The sequence below is a fragment of the Heterocephalus glaber genome, unplaced genomic scaffold (assembly GCF_053883595.1).
Source record: "Heterocephalus glaber isolate CG9 unplaced genomic scaffold, H.glaber_assembly_v1.0 deba00001481, whole genome shotgun sequence".
In the NCBI taxonomy this organism is placed as follows: Eukaryota; Metazoa; Chordata; class Mammalia; order Rodentia; family Bathyergidae; genus Heterocephalus; species Heterocephalus glaber.
In genome coordinates this window covers 44,426,409-44,451,582 of record NW_028258317.1, presented here as the reverse complement: position 1 = coordinate 44,451,582, position 25,174 = coordinate 44,426,409, and the positions used below count along the sequence as shown (strand labels likewise).

The window sequence follows — 25,174 nt, the reverse complement described above, 5'->3', positions numbered from 1 at the left end:
AGAGAGTTTGCTACAACAGAGCTCCTACATTTCTGTCCACTCTTTAATGTGAATGCTTTTATTTATTTTGTTGTTACAGAAAGAAAAATATGATTTAAAAGACACAAACCTGTCTCACTGTAGCATTGTGTAAAATATGTTCATAGAATCCATCTATCTGATAAGAGATACATTTCCAATAAAATGTACTTTTCTTAATAGTAATTACACATTGTGATATATATATATAACTTTGATTATTTATAAACTGAAAATAAATGTATAGTAACTATTCAAACCAGAAGATTTTTTAATCTTAAAGCTTTGTGGTAGGAAATTTTAAAAATTAAACTTCAGTTAATATGCATATTTTTATTAGTATAGAGTAGTCAAAAGAATTCCAGGCATAAAGTCTTTTTAGATAACATTCTTTGGGGAGAGTAGAATAGACACGATATAAATTTAAAGAAAATAAGGAATGATAAACTTGTTAAAGAGTTTGTTTTTTTAATGAATAATGAAGGTATCAAATCACCATGGTGAAGAATTGTGCTTTATTTCTAAATGGCAATATTTAATACAAGAACTATAACTTTCACACATTTAAAATTATGGTGAGAAATTTTATATGATCACTTACAATTATGCATGTGGGCATAGTTTTAAAATTTCTGTCTGGATTTACTTTATGAAAGAGGCTGGTTGAAGATGCTGCATGATTTACAGTCTAGCTTTGAACTAGAATTACTTTTGGATACTTATCAAAAAGAGATTCCTGGCCTCCCATTCAGACCTCTGAGTCAGAATTTCTATTTGGAAGCAGGAAAGGGACAATATTTTTAACATAGTTCTTGATTCCCAGTGATTATTAGTACAGCCAGTTCTAGGACCAGTGTTTGGCTCTACTGTATTCAGTTGCTTCTACTCCCGGCCTGAAGTCCTTGCTTTGTCCTAGGACAGACCTGTGGAGGAAGAGAGGACAAACCTCCATGAGTGGACACTATGGAACAGCACCCAAGAGAACAGCCATTTGGTCCATTTTTGGGAGGTTCACATTCTCTTCTTAATCCATCCTTTTCCTGCTATTCTAAATGTGGCATGTTTGAGCTTTCTTGTACATATATGCATTACTTTATTACAGTTTTCTAGATTCATTAATATTGGTCCAAAGTAAGCCTAGGATCAAAAACATTGCTTTCAAAATTATTTGCCTTCCAGAGTTTGAGTCCATCAAACAATTCAAAAACAATGATTTCTAGCCATCCTTCTGGATCTTTTGATCATGAAAAAAAAAATCCTTCAGGATATGAGATGTGGCTATTATTAGACAGTATGAAATAGTTGGGTTGGCTAAATGGACTACATTTGCTACACATTACAAGGAGGGGTGTGCACTGTCTTTTCCCCTTATTCTTTTAATGTGAGAAGTTTGTTGCTGTTTCCTGTGTCTCAACAAGATAAATGAACTAATTTAAAATATTTTCCACGCCTCATCTGTCCACTCCACAAGCTGTCAATGGGCTTGGATTGGGAGCTTACATGCCAGCAGTCCTCAGCTGGGAGTTCTGTTATTTTGAAAAAAAGAATGTTGTTTCCATAGCAGCTTGGAACTCCTTTGCAAGAGTGCTTTCACATAAGAAAGTTGATATTTGATTCAGCTTTCTAAAACATAGTTACCTATTGTTTTTTTAATTGAAGACTTGGGGAACTTTTTCAAGAATTGATGAGGGGAAATTTTTTGACATGAGTTAAGAACCTAAACGGGGCCTGAGATTTAGCTCAGTGGTTTCACCACCTGCTGCACAAGTGCAAGGACCCGAGTTTGATCCCCGGTACCAAAAAAAAAAAGAACCTAAACAGGGATAAAGACAAATATCAAAGCTGTTAAAATTTAGAATTATAAAACTTGAAAAAAATCACCATTTCTCTTCTAGATAATGTTTCTAATTTTATTTAATGTGGTTTTGGGAGGTTGGGTAGTTTAAAGACGATATAAAACCTTGGAATTTTCATGTTTGTTTATTTTTATAATTACTCAGATTCTTCATGTGTTCATCCATAGCACACTTAAAGGAAAAAATATACACTGTAGAAAGCCTGGCCCTGTGATAAGAGGGAGTTGAAGCGCTAGAAGTTTAAAGCCTAGATAGTACAGGGTCACAACCAAGTAGAAAGATGAAGGCATTTTCGACCCCTTTTGTGACAAGATGGAGTTCTTCATGGTATTTACTCTGTGGTATCTATCAGTGGAGGAGGCAGAGTAAAAGAAGTGATAAGTTGGAAAGCATTTTTACTGTTTCTGAAATAGTGCAGATGAGTTCCTTTTGGATTTTCTGAAATTTTCTCTATATAATAGTACATTTTAACAGGTCTCTGGGGGGAAATCATAACTTTACTTCACTGCTTGTCACTTATGCCTGCTCACGTGGCACAATACTCTTGTGAGGTGTATTAAAATCATCTCTGGCTAAAAGTAGATTTTGGCTTTCAGCCTATATGGAGCAAATAACCTTTCCAGTCCAAGTTAAATGTTCCCAGAAGCACTTTAAAACCAAATTTTCCTTGTTAAAAAAGTTAGTGAATATTATTCCCAAAGGTTGTGGTTGTGGAAGCTCTTTAAATTTGACTTAAATTTTTCTTCCCCATATTTTGCTGGCCTGGACTTCTTTGCTAGGTTTCGACTGATGGGTCAGAGTTCTTTGGAGGGAGTTTGATGGTCCACCTAATCCGGTCAGTTTCTGAATTTGTACTGTGGCTTACAGCAGCTGCTTGCCTGCCCTTTGCAGGCACCTGCCCTGGAGACTCACTGCAGAATCTCCAGCCTCTTCATTGTACTTGGACCGTGTTACTGTCCAGAGCTTTAAACCACCTGTCCTTCAGTTTCTCTTACAGCACAGGGCCAGGCTTTCTGCAGTTTTCCTAGTCGGTCAGCCTTGTGGTAGATGAAAATTTGATAGATGAACTCATAACCTCTTCAGAGCTTTTGCTTGGAGCTGGACAAGTAGATTCTTTCTCCTAAATATTTTAACTTGCAGCCTTTAAAATGACATTTATTTCTAGGATGATTTTTGACAGTGGCATGTAGAAGTTACATTTTTATTTTATTTGAAAACATCATTTGAGGTTTTATAGAAAAAAATAAAATATTTATCTCCTCTGCTTGTTATCATCAGGGAGGATAGGCATTCTTGGATGGATGGGAGGTTTATTGGTGGAAAGATTCAAGTAGCTGTTTTGTGATAAAGGATTTCTTCGCATTTTTTTTCTTCTAGTCAAGTAAATTGCTTGTGGGTTCTTGCTAAGAAAAATAATCCTTCTGGTGCTGCCTTTAATTTGATCAGGTTTAAAATGTTTTCAGAAGGTTTAAGCTTTCTTTGCATTCGTGCCTGGTGTGGTCAGATGAAGGCATGGCTTTGGAATGCTTAGATTTTCTGTGATCAACTTCCCACGAAAGGTTCAGAATTGTGGGACAGTCAAAACAATTGTACTGTCTCTACTTACTTTTAGGGATGTGGTGTATGGTTACCCCTGGAGAAAGAAATTCTTTTTTTTTTTTTTTTTTTTTTTGGTGGAGAAACAAATTCTTAAGCACATTTTTCTTTGATTCATGTTATAAAAATATGTTGCTTTTCATGATTTTTCAAACAGTATATGGCTTCTGTTAACTGCACTTTTTCTGCAAGGGGAAGAATTAATTTAACATTCTCTTCTTTTTCTTTAGGTAAGTGTGCAAATGAAAATGTTAATTGTAGCAGGACATAGAAACATTTTATGAGCAGGTGGGCTAAGTTGTGAAAAGACCATCATAAAATCTAAAATTTGGGCAAAAACCCCTCAAAAACCTCCACTGCTCAGGGTCGCTTTTCAATCAGATCTTCTCTTGACTTCATGAACCTGAGCATTGACTTTCTTCCCTGGGGTAGGGTGGGGAGTGGCGGTGGGTTTCCCTCAGGTGGTTTTCAATGCAAACTTGCAGCTTGTCATTTTCCCAGGAATGGCTTTAATCAAAGAGAAAGTCAGAATTCATTTGAGACATAGATGAAAACTTGTGAATTTTGGCAAACTTTATACAAGTCTAATAATAGAATACAATAATTTTTTTACCTCACTCATATAGAAAAAATATATGCATATATATGTACACACACATATATGATCACTTTATATTTAAAATCTGTCTCTCTGTGCTGTTCAGGCTAGCCTTGAACTCACTATGTAGACCAGACTGGCCTTGAACTTGCAGCAGTCCTCCTGCCTCAGCCTCCTCAGTGCTGGGATGACAGGCATGCACTACCATGTCCAGCTATACTTAAATTAATTTAAAGGCAGAAATAATGTTTATCCCTAGACATAAAGCAGTATATGTATTCCATATACTTTAAGCTGAACCATTGGAGCTGGATGTTTAGTGTCTTATCTTTTTGCTGAATTATTAGATAGATATGTGATTTTAGTGTTGCCCCTTTTAAAAAGTTTATTAAACATGGTTATAGAAGCAAAGACAAAAATATTCAGAGTCTTAGTTAAAAACCCTGACTGATGAGGAAATTTTTCTCCTCTATAAAATAAATTTGAGAAGCATACCCCAGTAATACCAAGTCAAGCCATGTCCTCGCCTTGGCCATTGGATTGGGAAACAACAGCCGAAGCATGAATATGTGGACTGTGGCCAAGGAGACGTGGGCAGGACAGAGCACCCTGTGCTGCACAGGTCCTGATCCAGGACTTGGACCACATGCTCACATCGTATTTTTTGTTCCTTCATGGAACATTCTCCTGAGATTGCAGTGGTCTGATTTTCTGCTCCACTTGGATCTTAAATACAAGCTTTTCTGCCTTTTTCTCTAGCAACCTGGAAAGGACTAGTATATCTTTGTGTGTGTGTGTGTGTGTGTGTGTTTCCCCCAATCTTTTAAAGTATATGTGCTGCTGAAGTGCGCACACTCCCCATCTTTTAAAGCAAATTGTAATAGTGGCCATGTGTGCAATACCTTTTGTGTGTGAAGAGCCCTTCTCTGTGCATTAGTGCCTCACTTCCCACAGCCATCCTGTGAAGTGTGTCTGCAGAAACCAAGGTTCCAGAGGAGCACAGTAGCTCTCACAATAACCTGGCCCCATAGTGGGAAGACTCCCGGGCCTGTCTCATCCGCTCTCGCAGGTAGGGCAAGGCTATTGGAATTAGCCTGAAAATCTGCTCAGATACCAGGGGCCATTATGAGGCTCAAACATTATCTTTACTATAAACAACTGGACACTATGAACTCCTCTGTGTCCTCACTTTGCATTAATCTGGCCAGTGCCATTTTAATAGGATTCTGAAGAGTAATGTTTTTCTTTATAATTTACCATTGAAAACTAACACCTCAACCTTAAAATTATAGATTAAGATACACAGGCACATACCCTTAGGCAAAAGCAATTTCTAGTTTACTACCATTCTTCATCGGCTTTGAATTCGTATAGGAGGACACACAGAGAAACGGAGGTGAGTAGATTTCAGGATCAACTGTCTTATCTTCATCTCTTAACAGAGTGGAGTGAGTGATAGAAGACCACAGTTTAATGATTTCCAGTGAGCCATAATATAAGCAGTAAATGTTTTTTAGAGCATGAATGTATCCTTTCACACATCTGCTTGGGTAATTCACCATTCTGTTCAAGAAGATCTCACAGAAATGTAATTTTTAAATATTGAGAAAATTCCATTAAGAAATTGAGCGGGGAAAGAAGAGCTCATTATATAAAGGCTAGACCAAGAATAAGTAAGAAGTGGCTTAGGATCTGAAAAATATTTTCTTTGAATTAAAAGGTACTTTTAACAGAAGTTGAGGTTCTCATGTTTTGGCTGAATAGTTAATGCTGGGCTAGTCCAGTATCTCCTGAGAGACAGTTAATTTTTTAGGACACTGTAGATAATGTAGATGAGGTGGTGTCATTTTCATGAGGAACATTTGTGTGTTTAGAATGATCTTACTCTTCTGTTGAAGCCTGACCTTTTCAGAAGATCTGCTCACGGCCAACTAGAAATACAGTGTGGGAAACCAACATAGAACATGGTGTCTTTGGTTTATTGTTGCACAAAGCTACCTGTTCTGATTCTGAGACAAAATCAGGAGGAAAAAAATAGGTCTAGAGAGTCCATGGATTATGTCCCATTCCTTAAAATTATTATTATAAAGCAATAAAACATTTTTTAAAAGTCAAGATCCAACTAAATCTAAATATATAGTCTCTTCATTTTTGCTTATTGATTTACATCCCTGTTCAGATTTGTGTATTGCTGTTGTACTCATTGTATTTATATAATTTAGATTGCAGGCATTTTTAATAATTTCATATTAGGAGTTCATTACTTTTTTGTATCATGGGTTCCTTTGACAGTTTTTGGTAAAACCCATGGCTTTCTTAGATGAATGTTTAAAAGCCAGGTGTGAGGTGCAGGCTGGTAATCCTAGCTCTCTGGGGGACTGAGGCAGGAGGATCCCAATTTCAAGCACAAGCTAGGCAATTTAGTGAATTAGCAAGACCCTGTCCCAAAATAAAAAATAAAAAGGCCTGGGGATCTAGCTCAATGAGAAGGCCCTGAGTTTAATCTCCATTACTACCAAAAAAATAAAAATAAATAAAAGTACTTAAAATATTCAGAGAAAATAATAGTTGAAGTACAGTTATTAAAATATTTTAAAATTTATGATGTAGTAACATATAGGCTTTTTGATTGTACTGGGAATTAAATCCAGGGTCTGTGCACTAAGCCTCATCCTCAGTGCTTTATAAAATTGTGATGTAATGTCTTGCAGGGTCACTAAGATGCCCAGGCTGAGCTCATACTTGGGATTCTTTAGCCCCAGCCTCCTAGGGGCTGCAATTCCTTTGCCTGTGCACCACACCCAACTCTATGTATGCTGTTCAATTGATGCATTAAGTATTACAAGATGCAGAAGACCTGGGGTATGTGATTCTAAATACGTATGAGCATAAATATTTAGAAACTGTTAGTGCTCAGAAGGTGAGTGTGGAGGGGAGGAAATTGAACAGTTCCGTGCCCAGTAGCCCCTGTTACCTAAGTGAAGGAAAGGGTTCAGTTGCCTCTACAGTGTAGAGTTGGGCTAGGGTTAAAGAGAAAGGTGAAGTTTTGGAGAAATGAGGGCAGCATCCCTTACCTTTTACTAACCCTCAGGAATTGTGCTGAACTTTTTTAACCCTGAGGAGTACTTGCTGTTATCATCTTCATCAGACCAGTGAAGCAACTAGGACTAGAATAGTTACCTATTGTTCTTATAACAGATTCATTGTTGAAACAGTATTGGCACTTTGTGCCCCTCAAAGGAATCTCACTAATTCATCTAGAAGCTATGTCCCTGTTACTAATGAGTGCCATGCCATGTGGTGGCAGAGTTGGTGTCAGCCCCAAACCTGTAGCCGGAGCTTATTTTCACTGCCTTAGTGCAGTCTCCAATTTAGGAAAGGTAAAAGGAACTTCTAAGGGCCAAGCGAAAGGAAAGCCCAGATTTCTCTTTTCTAGAAGACCTTTCCCCAAGCTCGTTGCTAGGACACTCTTCTCCTTTCTCAGCATCCCATGAGTCTGAGCAGAGAAGGTGATGTTTAGACTGCTAGCAGAGGGACCTGGCTCGGCCTGGGCAGTCATGTGCACACAGGAGGACCACAGCCAGAAGCAGCTCTTCTCAGGGCTGCACTTGTCTCCCAGGAGAGGTGCTTCCTCTGCAGATCACCTGAGTCACATCTGTGCTGTGTTGGCTTTGTAATAACTTTCCATTGCTGCTTCCTCAGTTTATTGGGAGGTGGTGCAGGGGAATTTCAACTCAAGCCTAAATTTCTTCAATGTGGTCTGCTCCTAGCACAATTGAAAGATGAGAGTCATAGAGGTTGGAGTACAGAACAATTCATGGATGACAGTTTCCAGTAAGGGTCAGATGTACTCAGGGGCCTTGGGAAAGCTTGTGATGTTCCAAGCTGGAAGAAACACCCCTCCTCCCCCAGCAGCTTATGTAGTTATCCAAGAAAAAGGGCAAGTTCTTTAACTGTTCCTTTTCTTAACCACTCGAGTCAGCATCACTCACCAAGATGAGTACATGCAGCAGCAGTATCTATAAAGGTTTATTTCAGTTGTTAAAAAAATGCTTTGGGGCAGTCAAACAAGAGGAGTGCTTGAAACTCACTCTGGGACACAGTTTCTTCACTGCACATCTGCAAATGGGAAATGTCTTTACTGTTTCATCCCAGATTCATAAGAGGCTGTGTTAGTAAATGTACAGAAAACAGGAATTTGAGAAACAATGCACACCTCTCTAAAAAAAAGAAAAATAAATTCAACAAAATACACTAGAGCCTTCCATGCTGTTGGACATTTGCACTGTCTGAGAACAAATATTCTAAGACTAATTAGTCTTTATCTTTAATTTATTCTGGTATATAATCAGGTAAACATGCCTTTGGGCTTGAGGGCAGAGATAAACAGAAAATTCATCCAGTCCTCAGTTCAGTAATACCAATAGCAAATCATACTTCATACACAGAATAAATAAAGACTTTTTTTTTGCTTGTCTTGGGGCAGTAGGGTGCTCATAAGCCAGCCTCCTGCAATTGGGTCAAATAGGAAAATTGTGTGCCTTTCAAAATTTAATTACTCTAAACTACATAATTAAACTATTATGGTTCCCAGTATTAATGCAGAAAGATGTAAAGCTAGGCAATTTGAATAAACTTCAGAACTCCTCCTAAGTTAAAAGTAACTATAAAATCTGGATAGGTTTTATAGGGCACAGAGCACACACAGTAGTAGCTGTAGCAGGGCCCTATTGCACCAAAAAGGGTAGCATGATTTTTCTTAAGCAAAAATTCAGCAATTCTGAGTTCAACTAATAAATGCCTAATTCAGAGAGAGTAAGCATTCCTGATTGATCTCTGATAAATAGTAATTTCAAATAATGAAATTTCCTCTAGGAAACAAGTGCTCTTTAATATTAACATTAAAAAGAAATACAAGTGCAAATATACAAGTAGAGAGTCCACCAAAAAATGTATACATACTTCAGGAAAAGAAAAACTTGTATAAATATTTTAAAACTAAATTTATTGAGACATCATGAGACTAATACAAGTTACCTCTGGCCTCTATAATTACAAGTGCTGCTCAAAGTGGTGGCCATGAGCTTCCAGACATTTATTAGTATGGTGACCTGCTCCTTGAGGAACCATGGCTATTGAGATAGCTGCACATGCATTTTGAATTTCTTCTCTAAGGGCCGACAGTGTAGCGGGTTTTCTGCAATATGTGACATCCTTCTTTTGAAAAAACATCACAGTATTTTTCTTTTCCTGAAGTGTGTGTACTTTTTTTTTTTTTTTGCAGACTGTTTTTAGAGAGCACTTATTTTGTCATTCAGAAGGCTTTCTTTCCCCACCCATTCCCTGAAAGACGTATAGTGACACTTAATAAATGCTCAGAATAAAATTTGTTCTGAAGTTCTCTGTAATTATATGTCCCCCCTTTGCCCTTTAAATTTGAAATAAACTTGGGGCTGGGGATTTAGCTCAGTGGTTCTGTCGCCTGCCTCACAAGCTCAATGGCCTGAGTTTGATCCCCAGTACCAAAAAAAAGAAAATTTTTGAAATAAACTTGAATTGAAGGATGGAGCCCAAATGAGCTGTGAGCAAAGTAAAAATGATAAATGATTGATTTTTCTCAACATAGATAACATGGCCTATTTTGTGATTCAGCAAGTGCTGCTATATACCATCAGTGAAGTGCTTCTTTGAACATAAATTATGATAGTTCTTTTAACACTTACTTTATTTGCAAATGCTGCTTTTATGCCTGGATTTTCTGCATGGCACAGGTAGGAAGTGTAGAGGGGGAGCTCTTTCTGCAGAGAGGGACATAAGCAAGAGAGGCGGCGAGTGTTTGGAGGCCACCCTGTTTCATCTTCACCCTTCTCTGCCTTCCTTCTCTTGTGACTCAGGCCTTGTTAGTTGTGCTGTTCCTCTTACTCACCCTTGTACCCGCCAAGCTAGAATTCAAATTAAGGTCTGTCTGACTTCACAGTCCACACTAACTACTGTGAAATGCCATGTGGGAAAGATTTGGAGGAGTGTGCTGTTTGTTCAAGGTTCTCTCTGATATTTTAATTGTATACTGTTCTAGGTGCCTTTGATAAACAGACAAGTAGAGTTTGTCTAACTCCAAAGGAGCAAAAGATGGACAACCAAAGAGATGTGTCTAACTAACAGACATTCCTAAAGTTTGTGGTTATTTTTCAGGTTGGGTTAGTCTAGAGAATTGCCCGAAGTTTTGCCCAGAACCACTCAGAAAATTATAATAAAACAGTAATCCTAATTTCCATCTGAAAATTAACTTCTTCTGCTAAATTTTCTTAGTTCATTTTGTGTTTGCTATAATAATACCTAATGCTGGGTACTGTACAAGAAAATAGTTCTCTTGGCTTCAGGATTCCAGTGGCTAGAAGATCTAAACCTGTTGGCATCCTGGCAAGGGACCCAGGTTGTGTCACAACCTGGCAGTGAAGTTTAAAGGAAAATAGCCAGGTTCTGAAGGGGCCAAGCACATGGGATGGCCTTGGTTAATAAGAGCCTGCTCTCCTGAGAACTAAACTAGTCCCACCATCCTTGACCCACTCCCCTGATACAGTTTATTAATCTTTTCATGTAGGGGAGGTTCCATGACCTATTTACCCTCCACTGGTCCCTCCTGTGCCCAGGTCCATACCGCCACACTGGGAGTCAAGCTTCTAGCACATACAGCCTTAGAGGACAAACCATATCTATATTACTTTATGGCATGAGCTGTGAAACTCCCTTTCAAATGGAATGTGTGACAGAGTACAGTTCAGGATCTTCCAAGATCTCATTTTTTTGGCCCATCATCCCTAGCAGTGCTCACACTTCCTAACTCAATTTTGCCTTGTGTTTTTCTACCCCTGGCCTTTGTTACATCTACCTAGAATGTCTTTCTTCCCCCCTCTGTCATCCTGCCCCATGTGCAGTGTCTGAAGCCTTCTGGTCCACAGGATGAGCTTGGAGTCCACCTCCTCTGGCTGGCTTTCCCAGTCCTCTCAGACCCTACTGGGCAGCCTCTCTGCTCCCTGTGGCAAGCCCCATGTCCCTGCTGCTGTGGTCTCAGCCGGTGTGTAGTGTGATCTGATACAGAAACACTGCATACAGCATCTGAAATCCATGAAGTAATTTCAGGGAATTTTAGAGAAACCAGATTTTATGTTTTTATGAGTTCTCCAGAGCCAGCATGATAGAGCTCACCCAATTCTGTCTGGACTCAGTGAGTCTTGGGCCTAGGTTCACAGTACTACACACAGTGCTGCCTGTGATCTCCTGTCCCTTGATGGGTTCCCCTGTGACCTGACCTGTCAAAGCATGAGCATACTTCCTTCTTTGTCCTGCATGTAGTGTCCCTTGGGGGCTGTCATGAAGCTTCACCTCTGTTTTCCCTCTGGGAGATCTACTCCGCAAAGCATGGTAAGTGCTGGATAAAGCCAGTACAGGTTCACAGGCCATCTTCACCCTTGCTGTGCCAGCCTCACCCTCTCTCCTTTCAAACCCAGTAGGCCTTTGCTTCTTCTGTTACGATGATCATGCAAGGCTTTTCTTACAGCAATTTTGGAATACCAGATAAAGCTCCTTAAATATAAGTGTTTTTAAAAAATTCTTATATTTCCTTTTGCATTTTGCAAGAATGCCTTTTATATAAAAGATATTTAATAGGTATTGAAATGGCTGAAATAATGAATTGACACATTATAATGAAGGAATCAATTATTAATTTAGTTTGAAGACATTTACTGAGACCTGCTGTATGCAGTCAGTGTCTGGCACCAGTATTTGCATTAAATGTTGCTTCCAGAATGATTCATATTTGGTGATTGTTCTTATGGGGTATCTGCTAATCCAAAAAACAAAGTATGACTATGCTATTGACATAGTACTTTTCAGAAGTTACTTATTAATTTGTCAGTTTATGTCTGAATTGCTGTAGCCTTTTCACTTCTAAAATTCTTTTGTGATTCATATTCAACATTTTCTCAGTGCTGACAATGACACTTTAGCCTTGTTTTGAATAAATATAATCTTATATCTGATGCCCTGCCACCTCTGTCCATTTTTCTAGCCCTGTCTCATGGCCTGGCTGAGCTCATCCTTCTGCCCTTTCCCTTTCAGACTGCTACTTGACGTTTTCTTCACCTTTCTTCACCTTTTGCAGGGTGACTCTCACTGAACAAAAAGCACTGAAATGGATGCCTTCTGGAAATTTATCACAAATAAGGATTTAATTCAATGTACTTGGCATCATGAAGCATTAGTTTTAATGCTGTGGACTTGAAATGTAGAAGTAACTTTTTTGAGGGGAAGGGCAAAGGCTTCCCATGTTAGGAACTGTTGCATGAGTGTAAAGAATTGCATTCTCCTATCATTTGACAGCATCTGTGTCATCTGAAGCATCCCTAGAGTGCTGAGAAAGAACAGTTCTGTGTGGGGTGGGACTGTGTACGAATCGGTGCCTGTCACAAAGCAGCCAAGTCCTGCAGAGTCTGTCCTTTGGGGATCTCAGATTTCAATGTTCCCCTTTTCCTATGCACCCCAGTTGCTCTTTAGCTCTCTGAGTAAACTGATTTTTCTTTGTATTAGTCTACATTTCTCTCTCCTCCTCCTGAATCTCACTCGTGTGGCAGGCATTACATCCTGCCGTTCATGTAGTCAGTCTGTTATATTTCTCCTGCTCTATACTGTAAGCCCTTAGCTGTTGGATTCAGACTTCATCAGCTGTGATCCTCCAGGCCAGCCTTTATTCCATTACACATGATCAAGTGTCTTAATAACTACTGATGAACAGAACATAAATCTTAACAGGCTGTGTGGGGGGAGGGTCAAGGATTCTGCTTTAAAACCTATATAGAAGCACTTTGAGCAAAATGGAAGTTTCATCCTTCGTCCTCTGACTTCGTAACATCTAGCAAGCTCAACATCATTCCCTGCTTGAGTTGGGAAGATTTTTAACTTTCTGAATAGTGCTTGGAAAATGTATCTTAGGAGAGCAAAAGGTAAAAGGAATTAGCCTAACATATCATCATAATGTAAGCTTATCAGCTTGTTACAGGTCTGATGGAGAAACATCATTAAAATAAAAATCAATCAGTTGCACCTGTTTTAGAATTACCTGTATGTTTGTGAGAGAAAAAAGAGTTATAAAACTGGCAAAACAACAAAATCATATTATAAATCATAATAATAGAAAAAAATAGAAAGAGATGTTCTTTGAACTTCCACCTCCTTCACAGCTCATCATTTCTTGATGCCCTTTGCCAGGCATTGTGCTCAAGGAAACCCAATGATACTCAGAGCCTCATTCCCAGATACTTCATTACTTTATCCATTAGTAGCCTTAATGGCCTATGCCACTGGAATAAGTATGGAAATCCAGTCCCCCAAGAAAGTGCAGTGCTCCATAAATCACTTTTGCCTGAGGAGTAGCTCAGCCCTTGACACTGTAGAACAGATGGGGGGAAATCCCCCAAAACTGTACTTTTTGAATTCCTTCATATTGAAGTGTTTCAGAATAATTGACAACGTTTAACTCTCAGTTGTTCCCAAAGTGTGATTTATGGATCAAGAGCATCAGTATCACTTGTTAGAAATGCAAATTCACTGGACTCACCCTGAGGTCCTGAAACTCTGGGTGTGGACCAGACCTCGGAGTTTAAGCCAGTCCTCTGGGTGATTCTTACGTATGCTGTAATATCTCTTTGACTGCAGTCTATTAAGGGGCTCTTTTGTGACTGTTGAGAAAACACTGAGTCAGATTATGAAACTTGCCTAAAATCTATTTATTTGAAGGATTCAGTTTAATTCAGCACACATTGACTAAGCAGTACCCGTTATCCTTACTGAGAAAATATGAAAGTGAATGGTACCTTAAGATCACAATAACATGTCACCTGTGTCAGTACTTTGCTGCTCTGCTGTGTTGGTCTCCCTGGAAGTCAGCACCTCCTTGACATTATTGTAAGGCAGATAAGGTAATGGTTGTCTAGGTTGCCTCATTTGATTTCTTGAATCTTCTTTATTAAGAAGGTCCCCATCAGTCACATCCCAGGGGGTCACTGGCATCTCCATCCGTGAGCTTCAGGAAGAGTAGCCTTACCTTCTCTGCTTTAAAATGCCCGTAATCTTATTGTCCCTAAGTACCCATATCCCTCTGCAGCGTGATACCGCCTCCATCCCATCCATTTGGAGACTTCAGGCAGCTGCAGCAGACATTCTCTCTCACAGAAGACAGAATGTCCAACTCTGACCTTGAGTGAGTAGCTCTATTTACAAGAAGATAGAATCACTGTCAACAAAGGACAAGAGTAAAGAGCACTCAAATCTTATTCCTTCTAATAGCTACTTCCTTATAGTCCAAGTCTTCATCATTCTTTGCCTCAGTATTTCCATGGCTTCCTAACAGTTTCTTTCCCCCATCAGTCTATCCTTTATCCCTCTTGCTCCAGAGTCTAAATAATAGATCAGTCATTTCACAACTTACTAACTTCAAATATGTGCTTGTGGCCGATAGCAAGGGCCTACTAAGTCATATGCTCATTGGTGTAGATATAACTGGAATACATTGTTGGAATACACTTATGCCTGTGTATTATCTATGGCTACTTTTGTGTGAAAGTGGCAGAGTTGAGTAATTGCAACTGCGACTATATGGCCCACAAGTCTTAAATATTTATAATCAGACACTTTATCCCATAGGCTACAGAGTTTGTTAAAGTTTAGTCTGTTTACATTTGACATAAATACATATTGGGATTTAGTTCTGCCAGTTTACAATGTGCTTTCCTTTCACTCCCTTCTGTTTGTTTCCTTGCTTTCTTGTCTTTTTGGATTATTTTTTATTCTTTTTTTTGACACTGTTAATTGATACATTTACCCTTTTCCTAGACAGTTTTAAAGTTTCCTAGGCAGTTTAAATTTCATTTTTCACTTCCTTCTTAGTGCTTCAAGTGTCATCTATTTAAATTCTATTTAAAATCCTGAAGACATTACTATTATTATTTATAAAGTCAGTCTTCATTTGTATTTATCTACATATTTAGCGTTTGTGTTATACCTCACTTCATGTACATTTCTGATCTTTATATTCAAATCAGAAAAGAGGAAATCTATATGTTGGTCTTACTCTTGAATGATAATTAGGCTGGACATAAACCAAATTTAGTTTTCTTTCAAAAGTTGGAAGACATCATTTTCTTGCTTTTTTCAGCGCAGACTCATGCAGATTAGGAATCCAATAGTAATGATTTTTCACTTTTCATTTCTAGAAAGTTTTAGGATTTTCTTTTTGTTTTGAGTTCTAATGGGTATCTAGGATGTGCTTAAATAATTTTAAAAATAATTAGTCTCACTTTATTGACTCTTCAGGTTTGAAAGTTTTCTTTTTTTGTATTCCTCCGAGATGCCATTTAGAAAGGATATCTGGATCTCTTTGCTATGTCGCTTAGCATTTGTGTTCCGTCTTCCTTTGTTTTGATCTTCTGAGTACTGTACAATCCCCAAGTTTTAGAGGTTGCAAATTTGGATCTCTTACATGCTATCTACTTAGTGGTATTCACCATATCTTGATTTTGTAATAATATTTATACACTTATGGTGCTTGATATGTAGTTGTTACTGTTTTTGCTTGATGAGATGTATTTTGGAATCTCTATTATGATGCATACTATCTGTTTTAAACTCATCTTGTTGATACTTACCTGACTTTTTAGGAGTTATTCTATTTATTAATTGTACTAGTTCTCTCTTTTATGACTTTGGCTTTTCTGAAGTGTTTGGGAGTTTTAAAGTGTTTATTTACAGTATAGTTGCATACTTTGGTTTATTTTTCTTTCCTTAGCTCAAATGGGGATCTACTTTTCTTGTTGATGAATGAATGCCCTTTCAGATCAAAGGATTGGGCTTCAGATAGGATCAGATCACCCACTTGCTGATGCTGCTTGGGATCAGGGTAGGCTGCAGGACTGGTCCACCAGTGAGTAGCTTGTCTTTTAGGTATTTGCTTTCATTCTTGGCATTGCCCTTGCCAGAACTGTCCCCTAAGAAATACCTATTAATAGTTTTGTTTCAAAAAATTTTTTGCTGAGTTACCAGCTTTTTGGGGTCTAGTGCCCTCTTATCTTCCTCTGTCATTCACCTCCCCAACCAAACATTCATTTTTAATTTTATTTTTTATTTGTTACATGTGTTTTTCAAAACTCCTCCTACCTTGAGGAGGTTGAGGGTTAATTCGAAGTTTTTTTTTTTTCTACTACTGTCTCAGGAATAGAGAAAACTTATAATCTTAGAATGTGTAAGAATCTTTAGAAACACCATGTGAAAAGTGTTCTGAGTGACGCTATTTTACCATGGAGTAATTACCTCCTATTGAACCAGGGTTTCTTCTTTTTTAAATTGTAGATTTGTGCTTTGGAGTAGGCTTGAGGCTTTTAGGGCAAGAGCTATTCTTCTTTGGTAGCTTTTGGCTCTTCTTATTTGGGATTAGTGCTTGTCCACTTTCTCTTATTAATCTAGTTCTATCTGTTTCCCATGGTCTAGGAATTACACACTTTTTTTCTGGTCCTTTGATGGCTCTCTTTCTTGTATTTTTAAATACATTTTTATTTTAAATTGACACCTAGTAATTGTACATATTTATGAGGTACAGTTTGACATTTTAATACATGTATGCAATGTATAATTGTCAGATCAAGTAACTGGCTTATCACCTCAGACATATTTCTTTGTGTAAGGAACATTGAAACTCTACTAGCTATTTTGAGATAATTTATTGTCAACCATAGTTATCTTTTTTTTTTTTTTTTGGTACCGGGGATCCAGCTAGGGACCTTGAGCTAGTGAGGCAGGTGCTGGAACCACTATGCTGAATCCCCGGCCCTACCATAGTTATCTTGCTGTGCTATAGAACATTAAAAATTATCCCTCCTATTTAGCTGTACCTCCATACCCATTAACCATCTGATGACTTTCTTTCTTCTTTGTCAGTGCTGTTAATGGTTGTATTCTTTCCTTATACATTTATTTAGGGTTTGGGCTGGGTGGGTGGTCGCAGAGCCCTCCTCCATCTGTTGCCCTAAGAACGCATCATGGCACCAGTCATTCTGGTTCTACATAGCATTTTTTGCCCCTACTTCCTTCATAGCACCTGGTCCATCATAACATTCTTAAGAGTATCTCATTTGGTTTACATGTCTTTAATCCATGGAATTAGGTACAATTCTCCAGTCATGTGTTGCCAGATTTCCACAGATGTTTTAGCCAGTGTGGAGAAAGACTAAATTAAGCAAATGAAAATGAAGTGTATGACAGGATACATTCCTCATGGCTTCCTTGATAGGTAGGATTTCCTATGTCTGCACGAACTCATGTGATGTTTAAAGCAAAACAAAATTCTCTACCCAGTGAATAAACATCTTCCAACATGTTAAATTGCAACAGTCTATAGTTAGATTGGCTTTCTTAAAATCCTGTGGTCCTGTTCTTAGAGATTTATACTGTGGTTGTCCTGGGAAAAGACATGTATATTCTTTGACTCCAGGATCCTCACTGGCTTTACATGTCTTTATTTGTTTCTCTGTCTCTGTCTCTGTCTCTTAAATAAAGGGCCCTTGTTTAGTGAGGAAGCTATTGGTAGCCCAGGCCAGGAGATTCAAGTCACTGTACTTTCTCCTACTCTTAAAAGATCCTATTTAATTAGGAAAATATATCTCTCAGTACCTGAACTTATGCAGTTGACTTCTTTGTTATATAATTATGCTTTTAAAAATGTTGTCCAATTATGCCTTATCCTCCTGATTGGAGTTTTTTTCTATTATATCTGCTATCACAATTCAAATGATTTGAATTAACACAAATACTAAAAATTATCATGGATGGATTGAAACAGTAAGGATTTCTAGAAATGCCAAGATGAGATATTAAATAATATTTTAATGGAAATTATATCCATCTTGTTTTAGTTCTCTGGTTTTCTCTCTCTGCATGTGTGTGCATGCATGTGTAATTTTTAAATCAGTAAGCCACATCTTCAGCCTCCACTTAAAAATGCTTAATTGACTCTGACTCTATGGGGAAATGAGGTAAGTGTGTGGAAGGTGAGGCTCTTGCAGGAACTAGTGAGAAATAAGGCTGCTCTATTGCACCCATGAAGAGCCTTTTATTTGATTTGCTCTTTCATCTCACACTGTTCCTTTTTTTTTTTTCTTTTTCTTTTTTTTTCCTTCCCGGTATTACTTAGGAATAAGTAGAAGCCATTGAAGGGTATTAAGCAGGGGGTGACATGGGGTTTATGTTATAATAAAGAGATCTCTCTGGCAGCCCTGGTGAAGATGAATTGAAACAGAATGAAAGAAAAGGTTGAGAGACCAGTTAGAAGCGGCTTCTGTGCCGGGCAAGACACAGGATGGCTGAGTGGCAGTTGCTGCAGATGCGCAGTGAGAGATGAGAGCAAGATCAGGGACAGAATCTGGAAGACTGAGTTGCTGATCAGATGCAAGGGCAAAGAGGAGTTAAAAGTTAAGCACCTTGATTCCTGTAGGTTTGTGTCGGGAGCAATGCTATATAATTTTTGGGAAAAATCATTTGCTTAGGTCTAGTTCTCCTGCCTACAGGCCAGCTATGGCATTTTGAGACATAATTCCGTTTTGGCCTCCGGTCACAACTGAGACCTCAATGATCCGGTGATGCTGTGATGCTCCAGGACAAGATTACAGCAGCTGAAGACATCCTGGGAGGAACAAAATCTCCATCTACTCAGTTCCTCATTGTTCTTGGATTGTTACACTTTGTTTATGCCATGTACTGAACTCTGCAAGTCATTTGTTACATGTGTTTCTCCCAATGTACTGAATAAAAGGTGCGGTAAGCTGGGGGTTTTCTTCTTTGCCACCCAGAGCAGCACTGATCAGGCCCAAAGCTCAGCTTCTTCTCAAAGTCTCATTTTTCTACCTTTCCTGTATAATAAGTTAATTCGCCTTGTGCTGCCATGGCTTGCAGGAGACTAGGACTTACTGCAGAGGTTCTAGTAACGTCCCCTTTCCCTCTTCCCTACAGGTCTGTAATAAAATGTTACAGTCCCCAATAGGCATTGACTTTAAGTACTTTTTTTTGTCTTAGGAAGAAATATACCTGTAAAAGAAGAGCAGTAGCACCAACATCCGATCAAGTCATAGACCTTTTTTATCAGTAGGAATGAAAAGTTGATCTTTTTTGACATTCCGTTTTCTCTGCTCTCCAAGCCTGACCCTATGCTGTTCTACAGCCAATTTCCCCTAACCCTCAAGTATTAGTACAAAAATTTTATGTTTAGCAAAGTTGTTTGCTTTTTCCTGTCATAACAAATGTACAGATCATATTTAGGACTAATTGTGTGCAATTTATTTTTCTGATTGTGGTAATCATTATTGCTGTTTTATTTTCTCTTCCCCAGGCATTTTCAGCTATAAAAAATTATGCAGAAAAATTACGCCCTTTGGGATGATTTTCCATTTTCTCACTTTGGGAGGCATATTTTTCTGTCAGTCACAAAGTGTTCAGATTTGGGTTATTAAACATTTGAGCCCCTGGTTTCCATACTGGACCATTTAACACTTTCCATTTCCTTGTAAATGGAAAACTTCACCTGTTGGTGTGCTGTTTGCCTATTTTCAAAGACCTCATCTAATTCAGGAGTTATCTGTGTCTGTCTTCCAAACCCGTATTCTGTCTGTTGATGTATATAGAAAGCCTGCCGTGTGGAGGTGAAACAGAAGTAGCTTCAGCACTCATGGGTGATTCAGAGGAGCACCCTTGGGCCTTTTTCTGAACTCTGTACTGGGAGGACAGCATGCAAAAGAATGTGGCTTTCCTAAGCATGAGAAGTATTTAAGCACATGTCTGGTGGTGTGTGACTGTAGAAGTGTTTCCCTTAAAGTGAGCAGACTATTGCCACATATGCTCATGCTGCTCCAGCCCCTGGAGGGTCAGGTCTTGTTGATGTAGTCAGGTTTTTCCTCCTGTAACAGCTATTACTCTCTGAAGTGTGGAAATTGGCTGAGTTACGGAGTGTGAATTGTTGTTCTCTGTTTTAACCCTCCAGAAATGCATGTTCTGCAGACACCGGGTTAAGAAGGTCTCTGGAGCCTGCATTCAGTGTTCCTATGGCCGTTGCCCAGCTTCCTTCCACGTCACGTGTGCCCATGCCTCGGGGGTACTGATGGAACCTGATGACTGGCCTTATGTGGTGAACATCACGTGCTTCCGACACAAGGTCAACCCAAATGTGGTAAGGTCCACTTGCATCTTGACTCCCTTTTGTACACTCCCTGGCCTATCATGCTTTACTCTGCTGTTACTCATTGACATGTACATGCAAGTTCACTGTTGTACACTATTATTTACAGGTTTTTATCTAGGACTCATAATGTCCAGTGAACACTAAACAATACATATTTACTGAGTAGAATGAGTGAATGAATAAATGAATGAGTAGAATGCTTTTATGTTCATTCTGGTTTTGGAGTTTTATACAAGGCTGATGACTGTGGTTACACAGATTGTGCACTGCATATACTCAGAGCGTGGGGAGATCATTTTTTGGGGTGAAGTGATGTGAAAAGTAACACCTGAGATTGTACAGTGAACAAATCTTTGCAACTGCACACTGTAGCCTTGGGGTCTTATTTGATCTCTCCTGGAAAAGACAAAGTGCAGCAACATTGTAAAGGGAGAGGGAAGGTGTCTCAGAGCTTTTGCCGGTCTTTTTTGCCCCTGAAATGGAATAAGCGAGGGCAGCACAGAAGCCCTGGCAGGAGTGAGTTAGGGAAAATTTAAAAATAGAAGAGAAGTTTAGAGAGAATTCTTTATTTTTTCCTTTTCCATTTCACTCAGAACTGAATTTATCTCTGAGAAAATAGTATTTTCAACCAAACATGTGTGAATTTAACTGTAACTCAATTTACCTGTCCTTGGTGAATGAAATATTGCCTCTTTCTTAAAAACTTAGAAAATTTTTGACAGTGTAGAGATAGTTGATATGCCTTTATTAGCTTTCCAATTCGCTATAATTGTTTTTGGCTACCAAAGAGGAAGCTGAAGCATTGTATAGATGCTCAGCTTTGCTAACTTGCTATTCATTATGCCTGGGAGACTTGGCCCCTGGCTGTTTATGGCCTGATATGCTCCTCCTGTCTCTAATAAACTCCTGTGAGCAGCCTGCCAAGTCATCAGTACTGGCTTTTGAAGTCCTGACCCATACACAACAAATCTTCCAGCTCTTTGTAATGATTGCAACAATTTCCACTGGTGACTTGAGAGATATTTGACATTTGTGGATTGGACTTTGAATGTGAATGTCCAAATGTACAAAATGATGTCACCAACAGTCTATCTATTTTAAAGTTATTTTCTAATTGTTTCAGGTCACAAGTTACATATTCATTCATGTCTTTTCCTTAAGGTCTTGAGTTGATGTGTTCTTACTAGGAATAGTATTATGTGTTCAGCAGAAAATACATTTTAACAACTTTTTCAAAATTACAGCAATGACACATTACATTACTGTGGTGCTTTGCTATACTTTGCACAAGAGTGTAGTCCAGGGCTGGGGATTTAGCTCAGTGGTTCTGCACCTGCCTTGCCCAGTGGAAGGTCCTGAGTTTGATTCTTGGTACCAGGGGGGGAAAAAAAGAAAGAAAAAACCAGTGCAGTCCAAACCGTTACCTTGTTAGGTGATCCATGTGAATACATTTTGGGATGTGAAAACAATCATGACTTCTAGAGCCAGGGTGGTTGGTGTTCACACTCAGATTGTACCAATAAAAGCTGTGCAGCCTTGCACAAGTTTTCATCCCTCAACTTTAGCTTTCTCATCTATAAAAAATGGGACCACATCTCACTGTGTTGTTTTCAGTTCACAACACTCAAAAATGAAGTTATATTGCTACTATTTCTTTTACTTCTGCTGCTGCTGGTGCTACAATCTCATGTGAATGAGGCCACACAGTAGTATTTTTCCTGTTTCAAGGATAAGAACACAAGTCCAGAGAGGTTTGAGTCCATGCCCACATAGATGCAGGTCATGAGCAGCAGGTACTAGAATGTAAATCAGTTTTCAGCCTATACTCTAATATTTGTTGAATTTCTAACTTCACACTTGAATGGTGCTAGAGGTGTCCATCTGCAGCTTTTCTTGGACCCATATACTTCCCCTTTAAAATTCTAAAGCTCTGTGGTTACTGCTGATTATATTTAAGTTGCTATGAAAGAGATCCAGTATTTAATCAGGACTAGTTTTTCTAAATTCTTGGCACATTTTGTAAACAGTGGGGAAAACATGGTACAATTTACAGCATTACGTGTGACAGCTTTTCCTTTTGAAGAAAAAAATTTAGTTGTTGTAAATTGTTTTTGAGTTCTCCAGGGGGAAGTACTATGAATACTGGATTTCTGAAATGTGTTTTTGGTAGCTGTTCCTTATACATTCTTCTTCAGTTAGACTTCATGTAGGTTTCTTCCACCAAAATGTTTGAGAACTAAGAAGAGGATTTATAAAGTCGGAGAGCATTGTGGTTACCCCATTGCATTAAATGTTCTTTCTTTTTAAACATAAACAAGTCCCTGTTAGTCCAATTATTTCTCTTTTTGTACATGATGAATGTGAGGGGATATGTGCTTTAAATTAAGAACTATAGTTTGTCTGTGTTCTCAACTAAGCCTTGCTTATTTTAGAGTAGTGGACAATTGCTGAATCATAGCAGTGAAAAGTATAAAATAAAATTCAATCTAACTTGGCACTATGACCCAGTTGTTTTATAGGATAGAGGATGATGTCTGTACCATTTAGGGTAAGTGAAATATAAACCTAATAGTGCTTCAATATAGTCTCCATTTTTACTCACATAAGGGTTCTGATTCTTTTATTTTTCTGTTTCTCCAGTATTTGTTGTTAAGGATCAGTTTAAGGCAAATTCTACTATCCTTTTATTGTCATAAACTACTTAAAATATGCCAGCTTATTCAGTGATACTGAGTTTGGGGTATAAAACCATTCTGGACAATGATACAAAAATCTATCAGAGTATTACAATGGACTCTTTCATCAGGCAGTAGTACACTTTGTAATTAGAAAGGTAAGTAACTGAAAAAAAATGGTAGCTTTAAAATTTTATAAAGATGGAAAGAATTACATAACAGAAAGAACACAGTCATCCCTGTTATCTTAACTAAAATTTAGCATATATTTGTCTGTGTTTTTGTCAAACATATTTTTTAATGGGCTCTGCTGTCTTTCAAATATCAGCTCTCCTTTGGGACTTGGTAGACACTGGAAGCTGGTGAGATGGGGGCCTGGACTTCCACAGTGGCCACGCCTGGGAATGAGGAGGAATGTCCTGATTTTTGGAGGCATTTTAAAGATAAACTTGTATGCCTTGTAAATCAGATATACTGGGGAAGGGAGAGAGAGGCAACTTCAACCCAACTAGTTGAGAATTAATTACAAGTGGAAGTTTTGTTTATAGCGCTAAGTCTTCTAATGCCAGTAAGCTTTGCTCTGACCATGTTGATACATCAAACACGGCTCTGGGGTAAAACCATTCTATTTCCTTTTTAGTTTCCTTCACTTAGTCCACAACTTAATTCCACAGGTGAGTTCTGCTCCCTTTTGTTTCTCTTCATCCTCTTCATAAAGGGAACCAGATTCCACCCAGCGCTCACTTAAACTGACATAAATGGTGTCAGTTTTCACAAATTCTTATCTACGTGTGCAGGTCCTGGGTGTTTTTTGTTTTGCTGGCGATGGAACTGTTTTGGTTGTTGTTTTTCTTTTGACAATTTTGATATTCTCACTAATACTGTCACCAGTAAAATTTGTTATGATCAACTACACTCTTTCTTCTCATACTTGCACATAATTCTCTGGTATTTGAGTATGCCTTGTGTTTTATACATAAGCATGTTTCCAAATGGGCTGCTAAATTTGCACAGATAGTATCGAAAAATGAGAGAATTTTGACCAAAGCAAACATATGGAGTAAAGAATTTGTGCCAAAGATGAAAGAGAGGAAAGAAAGGAAAAGAAAAGAAGCAGTGATACAGATGTGGATTGATCAACCTTCCCAAATCTAGCATACATATAAAAAAAGGAAACCTCTCACTTTTCTATTAGTAGTGGAGATCTTAATCCATTTCTCCCAGATTAAAGTCAGATTTGTATGAGAGAAGCAATACTTAGCACAGACATTTTAGAATTTTTACATTTGGAAGCGATCTTTCTCTCGTTCACTTCATCAGGTAAAGCCATTAAAAATTGAGCTTCTCTTAATGTTGTTGAGAAAATTAAGTAAATACAATTTTAAACTTTTAAACCCATTTAGTACCCCTTAGTTTGTTTTTCTACTGCTGTTTCTTCAGCAGTTTCCTTGGGAAGGACTAGGTCAGTGAACATAAAGCCTTTCTCCACCATGCTTTCTGTGAGTGGAACAGGGCTTTAGGAGATTTATAGCTTGTACACTTAGGAAGAGCCTCAGGCTGCCTGCTTTCTGCTGGGCCTGCTAAGGAGTTCTGAAATTCCCACTGGCGTCAACCCGCTTCCCACAGCGACCCACACAGCCCCAAGTTGGAGGCTGTCATGCCTCTGCAGGGTTCTCTCAGCTTATCCTTCTGTCCTTCTGTCTTTTCCAGATCTCTTCCAAAATCTGGCCACTTAGTTGAGCATCTTTGTTCCTGTCCCAGTTCTGCCATCAGCCACACTGATTCCAGTCCCACTTTTGAGGCTAGGGTTTCAAAAGAGTTTTGAATTTGTGGCAGAGACAGCAGATGTTTTGCTTGCAGGCCTCAATTTTATTCACCCAAGGATGCAAAATATCACTGGAATAGAGAGGCCACTAAGACAGAACAGGGGCTGAAGATTGTGGTCTGGCATTTCTCCTGGCCACCATTCCTTTGCAGAGCATGGTCTGCATGGGTTTGGCTGCTGCTGAAGCCAAATGAAAGCCTTATCTTGCTACTATCTAATTACTTCTTCCTTTTTTTATTTGTAGCACCAAGGATTGAATCTAGGGCCTTATGCATACCTGGCAAGAGCTCTATCACTAAGCTGTACTCTCACTCCTACAGTTATTCTCTA

The 25,174-nt window shown here is 38.6% G+C and overlaps 1 protein-coding gene across 12 annotated transcripts in view; it reads left to right on the top strand.

The window, feature by feature from the left end:
- The window catches only part of Kdm4c (lysine demethylase 4C), a 453,670-nt gene that overhangs the window by 347,330 nt on the left and 81,166 nt on the right, over positions 1–25,174 (top strand). For 11 of the 12 annotated variants that reach the window (XM_013069708.3, XM_087183467.1, XM_087183465.1 and 8 more), the window contains one exon: positions 20,147–20,332. In XM_013069708.3, the coding sequence (XP_012925162.2) occupies positions 20,147–20,332 (186 nt within the window). Of the gene's footprint in view, positions 1–934; positions 1,535–20,146; positions 20,333–25,174 lie in introns of those variants that run through there. The other variant, XM_087183466.1, reaches the window with a different exon arrangement.